A 12,160-nucleotide genomic window follows, 5' to 3' on the forward strand; every position below is an offset into this window, starting at 1 on the left:
GCGCATGACATGAGATTCAAGTTTAAACACATCATTTTATTGATATCTGTAGTCCAACTATTGACCTAATGGCCAAACATAGCCGTGAGGATCGATCTCGTAGCGCTTCATGCGCTCGTGGTATTGACCAAACATGAATGCCTCCAGTCTAAAGATCTGCCAGACGCGCCAGAATCCCTCGTGGGCAAACCTATTGTTGAATGCCCAAATGCACGAACCATACAAACTATCAACGAAATAGTCTATTGACTTCACATCGACGTCGCAGGAAAGATGTTTGGTGTGAAAATCGAATGGTATGTCCACCAGAGTTTCACGCTTACGCCGCCGAATGTGCTTGATGGTGGATCGCGATGATTGAGCAGTGATAGCAGCAGAAGAAGATTCAGCAGAAGAGTTAACAGCGGTGCTAACAGCGGTGTTAGCAGCAGTGTAAGCAGAAGAGTTGCCGTTGCCAGCGGGGCTGGCTGTAGACTTAACAGCAGTTTTAGCAGAGGAGTCATCAGTTGGGTGAGCAGTAGAGTTAACAGCTGTGTTAGCTGTAGAGTTAACAGCAGGGTTAGCAGACAGCGTTGCTGCTGGCAGACTACTGCTGGTCGCGGTGGAGCTGCTGTTGCTGTTAGTGTTGCTGTTACCACCGCTGCTAGTCTGCTGTTGTATTGCAGCAATGGACACACTCCTGGCATCCCCCAATGGCAGCTGGGCCTGTAAAGTGGGCAGGTGTTCGATCATTAGAGACTACGCCAAGCTTCAAAGTACTCACCATTAGGAATAGCTGCCATAGCAGAGCTAATGTGTAGATCCCCTTCATGTTTTGTGTGCTTTTTGGTTTCGTTTTCCTTTTGTTTTGCAGGGTTTTGTGTGTGTTGCCTAACCCCCAAAAGATTAGACAGCTAACTCAGTGCGTGAATAACCAGAAAATCCAACTGTTTGAATTTTTCGAGTGTACATTCCAGCTCCCATTGAAAGATCATCACAGAAAGATTCTTAGAGAACACAATCTACATGTAATTTTAGTATAGAGAGTCTTAGATTATTTGCGTCTCTCGATAGTCAAAGGTGTGCGGATCGAGCTCGAAGCGTCGCAGTCGCTCGTAGTACTGCCCGAAGAAGAATGCCTCCATCTGTGCCTGCATGTAGATGCGAAACCAGCCCTCGTGTTGGTGCCTATTGTTTTGCAACCAAATGCAAGTGAAGGGAAAGAAGTCGAGTATCTTGTAGGTGCCCGTTTGATCGAAGTCGCAGTGCATGTGATTCGTGAAGAAATCAAAGGGAATATCCACGCGCGTTTCACGCTTCTTGCGACGCAAATGCTGCACCGCTGCAGTTACGGAGACAACGACAGAAGTCTCATCGGTGGACACTGAAGGGGTTGTGGAGTTCCTCTGCTGGTCCTGGGTTGAGGTGGAATTTCTACTGCTAATCGCAGAGTTGCTGCTCTCCTGTATCGTCTGCTGCTGCGTTGGCGCAATTGAGACACTTCTGCCATCCGCATAGGGTAGCTGTGACTGCAATTAAACAATGAGCAATATTCCAGGGCGTAGCGGAAGCATTTACCAGAAGCAGCAGCTCCGCCATAAGCGTTAAGTAAATGAAATACAATTTGGGGTTCATGTTTAATTTCCGATATGTAAGTTAGCTACAACAATACTACTGACTGACTGAACTGAACTGAACAGAACTGAACAACAATGAGTGAGGAAAAAGATCTCAAGGGTGATGTGAAAACTAAATCAATGCCCCCCCCCCCCCCCAAATGTTAATCGAAACTCGAGGAGTTTTGCAGGATGCCGCCTCACAGCTCCTTGTAGTTATGTGGCTCCGTTTCGTACCGCTTGAGACGCTCGTAGTACTGGCCAAAGAAGAATGCCTCCAGTTGGTACATCTTGTAGACCCGATAGTAGCCCTCGGTGGTGTAGCGATTGTTGTAGCTCCAAATGCACTGATTGGGAAAGGCCGGAATGTAGCGTCGTATGCCGCGCATGTCCATGTCACAGGGCTTGTGTGTCGTCTCATAGTCCATCGCAATCACTGGAATATCGATAGCCTTTCGTAGGATGCGTCTGTGGTGTACAGCGGATGTTTCTGTTGCTTCCAGAGCTGCTGCTGCTGTCTCAGATGTCTCCAGAGTGGCTGCTGTCGCATTGGCCTGCTGCTGGGTGACAGGGTAATCATCCCCTGCATGGGTTACATTCAGTTTGGCTGTAGATCTGCCCAGTGTCAGCATTGGCATCTGGTTGGAGCATTGTTTAATTGAGTTTTGGGTATGATCTCTTGTCCTACCCGCACTTACCAGCACGATGAAGGCTCCGATGAGCATTTTAGCTCGAATCAGCAGCATCTTGGGGAATTGTGAGTGTGTTTTCGGTTTCGGTTGTGTGTGCGTACATGAATGCCCCTGCTAGGCCTGCTAGGCCTGCTATCTGTACGAAATTCCACGAAAATCCTTGGAAAAGCATCAATTACTCCGCCCAGTGTGGGAGGAGGCGGATGTGCCATCTACTGACATCTGAAAGAATGTTAGGATATTAGAAAAACCAACACACACACATGGCCTCTGGAGCAGGACATGCTGCCCAAGGACTACTCGTCGGTCGTCGTGTAAGGGCTCGTGTAAAGAGTGACAGCCAAGTGTCATACTTATAATGGCCAACGCTCATAATGACCGCGCTGTCGGATCGATTTGTGCCGCAGAAATGCGAATGCGAGGAGCAGCATTTCAAGTGTGAAAATAATATGACAGCCGTAATCAAGGCAGCTGATAGCAGAGTGGAACTAGCCTCAGCATCATGTACATACATTTGTACATATCTTCTACATCTTTTGCCCTTGCTCCCCATATGGATTCCAAGTGGAAAGGCTGCAGGAAATGGGCAAAAATGGCTGGCGGAAATGTTCAACGTTGCGGAGATGGAACCGAGCAAGAGCGGCCTGGAGGCTTGGGGTTTGACTGTTAACACATGTCATTGGCCCATAATTGCAGAGGCTGCAGAGCCCAGAGCCTTGAGTAAAATGAATGACAATTGTTTTGACACGCATGTTTCGACAGAGAGAGAGAGAGCGAGAGAGAGAGGGAGGGATGGAAACTGATGGACGTACAGCTGGAGATATCTTCCATATAATTGAAATTTCGTTGCCCGCTTGCCCCGTTGCTCTGTGTTCTGCCAGAACTTGTATTGGAAGGGGCCCATTGCTAGTGGATTAAAGCCGAAGCAGATATAGCTAGGGAAATCTGAGAATGACATTTAATTTGTGGGCCCAAGGGGTTGGCTGTCCCAAGCCCAAGCGACCGCCTTAACACCTGCACTGGCGAGCAGCACCCGCTCCCACTGCAACTACTCCTACCCGCTTTAACAGCTAACTTAGAATCCAATTAGGTGGAGCCATGCATGGCGGTGCTTGGACCCGAGACACCTTCAGCCTCAGCCACCAAGGAATGCAAATATTTTCACAGGCAATGGTGTGGGTACACTGGGATCCTGGGCTCCAAATGGGACGCCTAATTAAGCCTCAGCCATAGGAAGATTGATGATTGCCAACCTCAGGCTGCATCCGAAACTCTCATCAGGCGATGGGGTGACATATAAGACATTTGCCTTTACACAATTTTCGGTTCCATTTCCGAGGGAAATTCCCCCGAGACATAAACAGGATGAGCCATTGAAGAAGCGGAATTTGCGCTGAAGCCGTAAGTTTCTGGAGCCGGCCAGGTCCTTCGCTCCCTGCGAGGCACTCCATCTGCGACTTTGCCAATAAAGCGAAATGGTCGTATCCTTACCCACCATAACCCTGCCACACTCCACTCTGCGCTCTCGACACTCTCCACTCTTCACTCTTCACTCCTGGAGATTGCTGTGCTGTGTTGGCACATATTTTCGCCTGCTGTGCCAGCAAATTTGTTGCAAGACCACACCACGCCACGCCACATATTGGTGGATGCTGCACCAGCAAACTGCCGCTGAATGGGCCACACACACACACACACACACACACACATCTCTCTTTTGCCCATTCGGTTGGCATTCTTCGCTGCAAGTTGTTTTTCATTTTCCCTTTTTTGTTGTTGTTTTTCCTTGCCTGTTCTTCAGCCGCCGCGACCCTTTTGTTTGTTTGCGCTCTGGCGATTCGAAAAAACTGTAGCAACAGCAGCAGGCAGCAGGCAGCAGGGTGTGGGTTGGGCACTCCTCTAAATGCCGAGTATCTCACGGATGTGAGATGTGCCTGGCCAGGCACCTTGCATCGAAGAACATAACCAAAGCGCAGCTAACAAAATGTTTATATGCCACAGGGAGGGGGCAAGGGGCCAGGGGCTCACGTATATGCAGTTATAAATTGCAGTTCGTGCGCAATGTTGGATGGGAAGCACAACCCAGAACGAGGAGAGCTGCAAACAAAGCAGAGCCGAGAGAGAGAGAGAAACAAAAGAGCCAAAAGAGAGAGAAAAAGAGAGGGTTCAAGAGAGGAGCGTTGTGTGTGTGTGTGTGTGTGTGTGCCAGCGAAAATGTTATTGTAATAAAATTAACGAAAAACACCAAAAGTTTTACTGCAATTAAATATTTCAGAGAGAGAGAGAGAGGCGTAGAGGGAAAGGTAATGCCCGAAAAAGTGTTGGGCCAATCAATTGATTTGCTGCCAGATAGAAATGTTGTAAGCTGCATAAATTCTTCCAGTAGGATATGTTGCCACCAGCTGCCACCCTGTGTGTAACTCTTTGTGGCATCTGCAAATCGATTCAATTGAGGAAATGCGTTGGTGGAGAAGGAGTGGCATAAGCCTGCATACACCTCCGATAGTTGCAAGGACTCCAATTGCATTTTGCAATTGTTACAAGATGCTTGTCTGCTGGCTCTCCCATTCATTTTGGGCACATCAAAGAGAGAGTTGCTGCACCGTTAATTTCTCAGCTTCATGCTTGTAGTTAGTGCAGCTCTCCCTCCTTCTCTTTGTCTCTCTGTATAAATTAGTAGTGCGTGTGGGTCTCTAATTTGTTGTACCCTTTGTAGGAGTATCCATGGAAATATAAAATCCCCCCATTGTGGGCCACATACGAATGTCTCTCTTTATCAAGAGCTCCACTTTCCACCGGGCTGCATCTGCTGTCTGTCACATTTGTGTGACAAATGTGCTCGTGGCTTCATCGGGATAGAGTATCCTGCCAGCAGTCTCTGGTGTTTTGCCCAGATTCGGTTTCAGTTAATGCGCTTGTCCGTTCGCGACTCTTGCCTCTAATTAGTTGCCTTTTCTTGTGTGCTGCGAATCTTCACTGATGCCAGCTTGGATTGATGGCAATTCATTTTTTATGTCACTTTTGTGAAACAGACAGCCACTCGGCGAGTCGTGCAACGTGAGCCGGATAAATGGGCATGTACGAGCACATTTGGAAGTACCCAAAGCGCCAGGATTATATTAAAAAGGATTGCATTAATTAGACAAAATGGCAATTAAGTCTGAAAGTATCTCAAATGCACATACATAAGTACATACATATGTACATGGATGTATGTATGGTATGTACGCTCATAATGTAATCATGAACAATGGATGCCAGTGTCAAAATGTTGGCTTAAACTTGAAAAACAATACGAAATGAAGGTGGTGCCACCTTCGATGCCAAAGGAATTACCATATTTTCACAGCAAACGAGGATGAGGACAAAACGGCAGAGTGGAAGGCAGCTGGCGGTGGGAAATGGAAATGCAATAAGCGAGCTTCAAAGCACCCAAAAGGTGCTAAAAATTGCAACGGAATTGCAAATGCTGTTGACACTTGCACAATGCAAACAATTGCCCAGAATTCACATGCCACACGGCACACGGCACAAGGCACATTCCCCCCATCCCCCGCATTCCCTTTTTCTCTTTCTCTTTTGCAATTTTGGGTTTCCTCTGGGTTTTTTGTGTTTTTTTTATTATTTTTTGGGCGAAATTTCGTGTTTGCGTTTGGTTTTTGGCAACACTTGATTGCCTTTTGGGCTTTGCCAAAAGCAGCAGCTGGAGAGGTGCCAGCAGGATATGCCAGAGTGTGCAGCATAATAATTTTGAATCGGTTTTTGCATAATCATGGACCAGGGAATGGACGCAATCCGGAAACGGATGTGTAATAAGTCAGGCAGCGCCAAGAGGCAGCCAGAGTTCTTAAGTTTCTCTCTTACTTTTTTCTGTGTGTGTGTGTGTGTGTGATTGTTTGCAACATCTGCAGTAGGAATTCCCCTTGGTTAGACCACATTGGCCGTGCCCTTACTCTTTGGCATTCTGCGGCTCATAAATCATATTTGTATTTGGATCTCGTGCGAGAGCGCTGGCTGACTGGGGGCAGGCAACATTCAATCAAAATGCTGCAAAATCCAACAAATTTGTTATTCGTCACGTATCCAAACGGAAAGCCGAATGGATGCAGGGGCAGCTTTTGGCGGAGCGGGGAAAGCCATTCGCTGAAGAGTTTAAAGAGCCAATGAAGGAGCTGCCAGCCAGCAGCCAGCAATTGTCAATCCAGGCATTTAAAGTGGCATAATTCTCGTATGTAAATATCACAAAATAGAATCAGATTCGTATTCTTATGCCCCTGAAGCACTGCCATTGGGTTCCCCTACTCCCCCGCCAGTCCTGCCAGTTCCCCTGCTAAATCCACACACAATATGTTGTACATTTTGCCAGAGCGACAACTTATCAAGTTTACACTCAACTGAATATCTGTGTAGGAGAGGGAGTCCTCCCCTCATTCGGGGTTTCCACACTCCTTCCTACACGGCCTGCTCCATTCTGCGAAATGCTTATTAAATATTAAAATGATAAGGCAAGCGGTTGCGGGAGCTCGGTCTTGTTGCCTCTAAAAGATAGACATTTTTTTGTGTAGACATTTATTTATATTATTTTTGTTAGGATGTCCCACTGCGTGTGTGCGTGTGTCTATCATTTGCTGTTTGCTTGTTTCTTTTCTTGCGCTAAGCGGCTTTAGCAACCCAAAACCCTAAAGAGCACACAAATACAGAGAAAGATACGTCAGAGAGCTACAGAAAGAGCGAGAGCTCAGTGCTATTAGAATTCAGAATTATTCTCATTACTTTAAGTTGAGGATATTTTATGAAACGAGTTAATGAAAGGGAATATTCCTTACAGCTGATTTTCTTTGCTTTTATTTGTCAGAAATATTTGTTTATAGTTTCAATATTTAATGCGGCATCATCGTTGCCGCTTTCCCCCTTCATATGCAAATGTCTGGATAGCTCTCCTTTCAAACATATTTCGTTTTTTGTTGTGGCATTTCTTAAGTTTTGATTGCAGGCATTTGCATAATTTAAGGACTGCGCTCCACTCGCTCCTCGCTCTACTCGCTCCACTCGTTCTCTTCTAGTTGTTTCATTGTCTTGAAACTGGCAGAGCATGAAAATGAAAATGAAAATTCCATGCTCACCTCCCCCCCCTGTTCTTGTTGTGCTTTTGGTGGGGGGGGGGTGAAATTATCATATTCTTTGAAGCTTTTCCTTCTAAATTATTAACGAAATAAATAGCGAAGAAGGAGCTGGGGCGGATGCTCGCTGGGAGAATATTGAAAAAGTTTCTCATTTCCATTTAGCATTTAGCATTTTCCATTTTCAATTTTTGCACTTGCAGGAGCAGCCATTGAAGAGCGGAAGAGTGAGAGCGGCATCCGCATTCTGCTAGACAACAAGCTGGAGGGCATGTCCACAGCCAAAAGGCTGGTGCTCTCGCTACGTGGACGCAAGAACTCGCAGGGCAATTCGGCGACATCCTCCACCCGCCTGGTATCGGCCGGCACCTCGCCCGGCCATGAGCTGGAGGAAATAGCCGTTGTCTCTGGCACCGGCTCGAGCAGTCATCACTTCTCCTATGGCGGGTGTATTGCCAGCAGCGATGCCGCCGGCGCAGCCTCAACGCCGCGATACTCCACAGGTGGGTGGCACATTCTCCGCTTAACCAACAGCAACCCCAACCCACAGTTGATCAATTATGGAGTAGGAAAAATCTAGCACCTGAATCACATTTTAAATAGATCCACCACCAACCAACCAACCAACCAACCAACCAAATCCACACCGAACGCTGACCTTTTGTGACCCCAACAATCCACCATAGTCTGCCCGCCTGCATGTCGTCTGGTAGTTCAGAGTTGACTCGTAGTGCATCTCATTTAGTAATCAAAAGTGAGGGGACAACCACTTTTCCCCGCAGAAGTTGCATTTACTTTTATTTGCATTTTTATGTGCTGGTTGCTGGCTGGCTGGCTGCTTGTGTCCCGTGTCCTGTGGCCACTTCTGCCACTACATTATGGAAATCTGGACCCTAATGAGCGGAGATGTAGATTTGATGTGACAAGGCAAGGAAAGTGCTTGGCACAAGCCACAAGAAACCAACAATCCAAGCATCCAAAAGCCAACAATCTTTGCAGCTGCCAAATAAATCAATCAGATGACAAATATGCTTTGGCAATTGTCAGGACAAGTGGCGTTCCCACTCTGTCTCTCTCTCTCTCTCTGGGTATTTGCCCCTAATTTCATTCGTGTGTGTGTTGTTTTAGCCAAAGTCTAAGCCCCTAGTGTCCCTGCCTTCCTTCCTTCGTTAGTTTTCTTGTCACATTTTATGGGCCACATATGTGGCATAGATGTTTCTGTGGCACGTTCTTTGCTTTGGCTTACAGTTAATTTTGAGTGAAATTCAATTTATCAGCGGGGCATAAATCCGTATTTGGGGCCCACTTTTGCCGCTCGTTACGGACACAGACACGGACACGGACACGGACTGCGGACGCAGGACGCAGGACTCTGCGGTACGAATGAATCAGAGCGTAGATTTATTTTCGTCGATTGTGTTTGTTGTGTCTCGCACATAAGCGGAATGTTCCTTCAATTTGTCAGCCATAAGACTTGCTCTCCATCTCGCTCGTGCTACGGGGCGTATGCGCAATGCGTTTAATGGGATTTTGTGCTGCTGCAACAATACAGAAAACAGAATACAGAATACAGAAAACTGTTGTAAAACTTTGTGTTGTTTATTGGCCAGAGATGTAATTGACATTTATCGCACACAGAAGGCCAGAGCAGAGATGAGACTTGGCTTTAATGGCGCTTAACGCTTTAACGCTTTGTCTGGAGAGTCAGCACAGAGCGGCAGGAGCGAGGGAGAGGCGGCACTGATGGAGTTTCCATAGATAGAGAAAACAAAAACGCAACCTCCTCCACAAAAAAAATGAGCATACAACAAAAGTGTTTGCCATATTTTGCACCCACACTCGACCAATGTTTTTGAACAATTTTTAGTACATTTCTCTTGCAGCTTTTGCCACACACACACACACACACACACACACAAGCATGTGTGTTGACAAAGGCAATTTTCAGCAGAGCTTTGATCAAAGTTTTCCCTCGTGCTCTAGGTGCTGCAGGAGGTGGTGGTGGATGGGCGCGGCAGTAGCAGTAAATTAAATTTGACTTACACCCAAAAATACAGCATAAAATACGGGAACAAGTGAATAAATCTACAGCAGAAATACACTGTGTGTCTCTGTGTGTCTCTGTGTGTGTGGATTTGCACTTATTTCTAGCCATTTTCCAATTCCCCTTTGATGGGGGAAAAGCTTTGGAAATTGAATTTGCCTCAAAAATATTCGTTGCCTACTTTGGCGCGCACATCGATCAATGTGAAAATGAAATTGAATTGAGATCTATCTTTCTGTTCGTCTATCTCTCTATCTATCCAGCCATTCCGTACATCTAACATCTTTTTCATATTCAATTTTATATTTTCGTCTGTGTGTGTGTGTGTGTTCTGTGCCTCTGTTCGATTTTGTTCCATTTTTCCATTTGAAATTGCCTTTTGGGGACGCACATTAAACTGGAAATTGCCCTACAATATAGTCATCCACAATGGCCCAGGCTTTTGTCTCTCTATCTCTACCAGCTCTCCCTCTCTCTATCGCTCTCCTTCTGTCCATATTTGTTTCGCTTTTGTCTTTTGTCCTGCAATAATTGAGCTTAGAAGGTCTTAGAAGAATGGCTGCTGCATCATTGATTTCCCGCCCAACTGTCAGCTGCCAGGGGGAGTCTGCACCCTCTCCCCAATCCTTTTCCTCTTTCGCCTGCTGCCGGTCAAAGTTTTTGCTGAAAGTTTCGCCTCTGGTTTTTCTTGCGTTTCTATTTTTGTTGGATTTTTGCTTTTAGCCCAAACTCAAACCCGAAATAAAAAGACTTCAGCGCCAGACACAGTTGAGTCGTGGCTGAAACTTTTTCCATTTGCCAACAGAGTTCACTTGAATACGATGGAGGGAGGGCGGCGAAGCAGTTGTCTCTGACAAATTTTAGAGTCTCTCTCTCACTTTGCACTTGCAGCAGGGCAAAATTGGGCACATATAATTAGTTTTATTTGCCACCTGGCACGCAGATTTTAATTAGAATTTACTGGGTAGAATGGGTACATGTGCCAGACGGAGTCAGACGGAGTCCTTCAACAATTGTCTTCCTGGCTTCTACTGCAGTCATTTTTATGGCAGCATCATTCCAGTTATTGCTTACCGCTTTGCCACTTTGAATGCAATCTGTAATTTGAGTATTTTCAATTATAAAAGCAATCTGCGCCACAATGGCCAATGGAGCTGATGGAATGTCCAGCAATGCATAGAGAATACACTTGAGTGGCGATCACAATGAACGTATTAGCTTACCACTTAGCAGCGGCAAGCAGTACTAGCAGCGGCAAGCAGGGCAAGCAGTAACAGCAAGCAGTAAGAGCAAGCAGCAGCCATTGAAGCGTAAGGGGGGCCCATTGCCGATACAATGTATCGTCTCCCTCCCCCCTCCCGCAGTATATTTTGGGGTTGGGGCTGGAATGCAAAAATAGTTGCATGCACTTCAACGTGCCACAATGTTGCTGCTGCTTTGCTGCTGGCTTACGGCTTGGTTTTAATTGTCAGTTACGTTGTCGAGAGCCAAGAGAGTATGGCAGGGACTCTTACCTTGCGTATGCATACACATTGTTGCCCGAGTGCCGCGCGGCACAACTTTGGACGCGGCAGTCAGTGCGTGCAGCACAAAGGGCCACTTAAAGCTGGCCTTAGGTATGGGGATTTTCTTTGTCGGCAAATGGGGAATAGGAGTGCAAAGGGCGCGCAGTGAGTTGCTCTCTAATGCAATTACAAATGCTGGACTGGTGGCTGAGTGGCTGAGTGGCTGTGGCAGCATCAGTTGGCATCCGGCCAGGTGTCAGCTGGGAATATGTGTGGGAGGGGACATTCAAAATAATACAACAACAAAATAGATGTAGAAAGCAAGCTACTAAAGCGTTTCGCTCTTTGCACATTTGCAGGGCCATTGAGCTGCTTCTCCTTATCTGTTTTATCTCTCTTCTCCACGCTTTAGCTCTGCTTTGGCTCTCCCTACTCTCTTGGGTGCTTGTGTGCGACAAAGAACATAGGAAATGACCAGATAAGCCCAAGTGCATATGCAAATGATGTGAAGATGCTGCAGCCGTGTCCCCCGCTACCAGCTGAGTGCTTGAGCGGATACTTTTCTGCTCTCGGAGTGACACTGTAAACAGTCGTTGTGCCTCAATTATGTTCTGATTTAACCTTAATCAATGTTTAACAATAACCAATAATTGTGTCAGTTACGCTCAAAGCAAGTCCATTCCATCCCCAATTAAAGCTTTTGCCTAACTGGCCCCCTCCCTTTGTCCGTTTGCCAATGCAAACGAAAGTGCTGTTGGGGCGACAGTCGGACACGCACGAACATGCAGACAGAAAGACGCGAGAGACAGAAAGAGAGGCAAACAGAGAGGCAGGCAGACAGACGAACCGAACATCAAACATTAAGCACTTAAAGCCATGAGCCATGTGGGGGTGTGCGTGTGTTTGTCTTGTGGCAGAACATGTCCTGCATATCAATCACTTGCGCCCTCTGCCATTTTGGGTGGCATAAACCTATTATTTTTCCAGCCACAGTCGCTCTGCTCGACACTCTCTCTCTCTGTCTTTGGTTCCAGTCAGAGTTGCGGTCAACAGCCAGTGATAATTCGTAGCCTCCCCTACATACATACATATGTCGTGGGATTAACTGGCGCCCAGTGACCGCAGGTCACTTTGCAATGGCAAAGCTAATGCCAAAAATTCTCCTTAATGTCTGACCTCAGCTCAGCTGAGACTCTAGAAAAGT

The 12,160-nt window shown here is 46.6% G+C and overlaps 4 protein-coding genes across 4 annotated transcripts in view; 1 reads left to right on the forward strand and 3 right to left on the reverse strand.

Moving 5' to 3' along the window:
* Positions 1–12,160, forward strand: part of LOC117592156 (cyclic nucleotide-gated cation channel beta-3) — a 52,090-nt gene that overhangs the window by 14,591 nt on the left and 25,339 nt on the right. Inside the window, exon 2 of the mRNA XM_034285728.1 lies at positions 7,611–7,910. Coding sequence (XP_034141619.1) covers positions 7,679–7,910 — 232 coding nt within the window. The 5' untranslated portion in view covers positions 7,611–7,678. The remainder of the gene's footprint in view (positions 1–7,610; positions 7,911–12,160) is intronic.
* LOC117592159 (Y' element ATP-dependent helicase YJL225C-like) lies at positions 16–848 on the reverse strand. Its single transcript, XM_034285730.1, has 2 exons — positions 764–848; positions 16–705 (listed from the first exon to the last, which is right to left on the reverse strand). The coding sequence occupies exons 1-2, from the start codon at positions 809–811 to the stop codon at positions 58–60; spliced, it is 696 nt and encodes a 231-aa protein (XP_034141621.1). The 5' UTR covers positions 812–848; the 3' UTR covers positions 16–57.
* LOC117592161 lies at positions 1,002–1,593 on the reverse strand. Its single transcript, XM_034285733.1, has 2 exons — positions 1,558–1,593; positions 1,002–1,508 (listed from the first exon to the last, which is right to left on the reverse strand). Exons 1-2 carry the CDS (start codon positions 1,576–1,578, stop codon positions 1,029–1,031), a joined length of 501 nt encoding a protein of 166 aa, XP_034141624.1. The 5' UTR covers positions 1,579–1,593; the 3' UTR covers positions 1,002–1,028.
* On the reverse strand, positions 1,771–2,398 carry LOC117592162. The gene is made up of 2 exons (XM_034285734.1): positions 2,294–2,398; positions 1,771–2,233 (listed from the first exon to the last, which is right to left on the reverse strand). The coding sequence occupies exons 1-2, from the start codon at positions 2,339–2,341 to the stop codon at positions 1,796–1,798; spliced, it is 486 nt and encodes a 161-aa protein (XP_034141625.1). The 5' UTR covers positions 2,342–2,398; the 3' UTR covers positions 1,771–1,795.

Source organism: Drosophila guanche, unplaced genomic scaffold (genome assembly GCF_900245975.1).
Source record: "Drosophila guanche unplaced genomic scaffold, DGUA_6, whole genome shotgun sequence".
Lineage (NCBI taxonomy): Eukaryota > Metazoa > Arthropoda > Insecta > Diptera > Drosophilidae > Drosophila > Drosophila guanche.

Coding starts and splice junctions, on each gene's coding strand:
- LOC117592162 (XM_034285734.1), bottom strand. CDS start 2,341: ATGCTGCTGATTCGAGCTAAAATGCTCATCGGAGCCTTCATCGTGCTG. Junction 2,234..2,293: donor TCGGAGCCTTCATCGTGCTG/GTAAGTGCGGGT, acceptor TGCTCCAACCAG/ATGCCAATGCTGACACTGGG.
- LOC117592159 (XM_034285730.1), bottom strand. CDS start 811: ATGAAGGGGATCTACACATTAGCTCTGCTATGGCAGCTATTCCTAATG. Junction 706..763: donor TATGGCAGCTATTCCTAATG/GTGAGTACTTTG, acceptor CCCACTTTACAG/GCCCAGCTGCCATTGGGGGA.
- LOC117592161 (XM_034285733.1), bottom strand. CDS start 1,578: ATGGCGGAGCTGCTGCTTCTG. Junction 1,509..1,557: donor TGGCGGAGCTGCTGCTTCTG/GTAAATGCTTCC, acceptor GTTTAATTGCAG/TCACAGCTACCCTATGCGGA.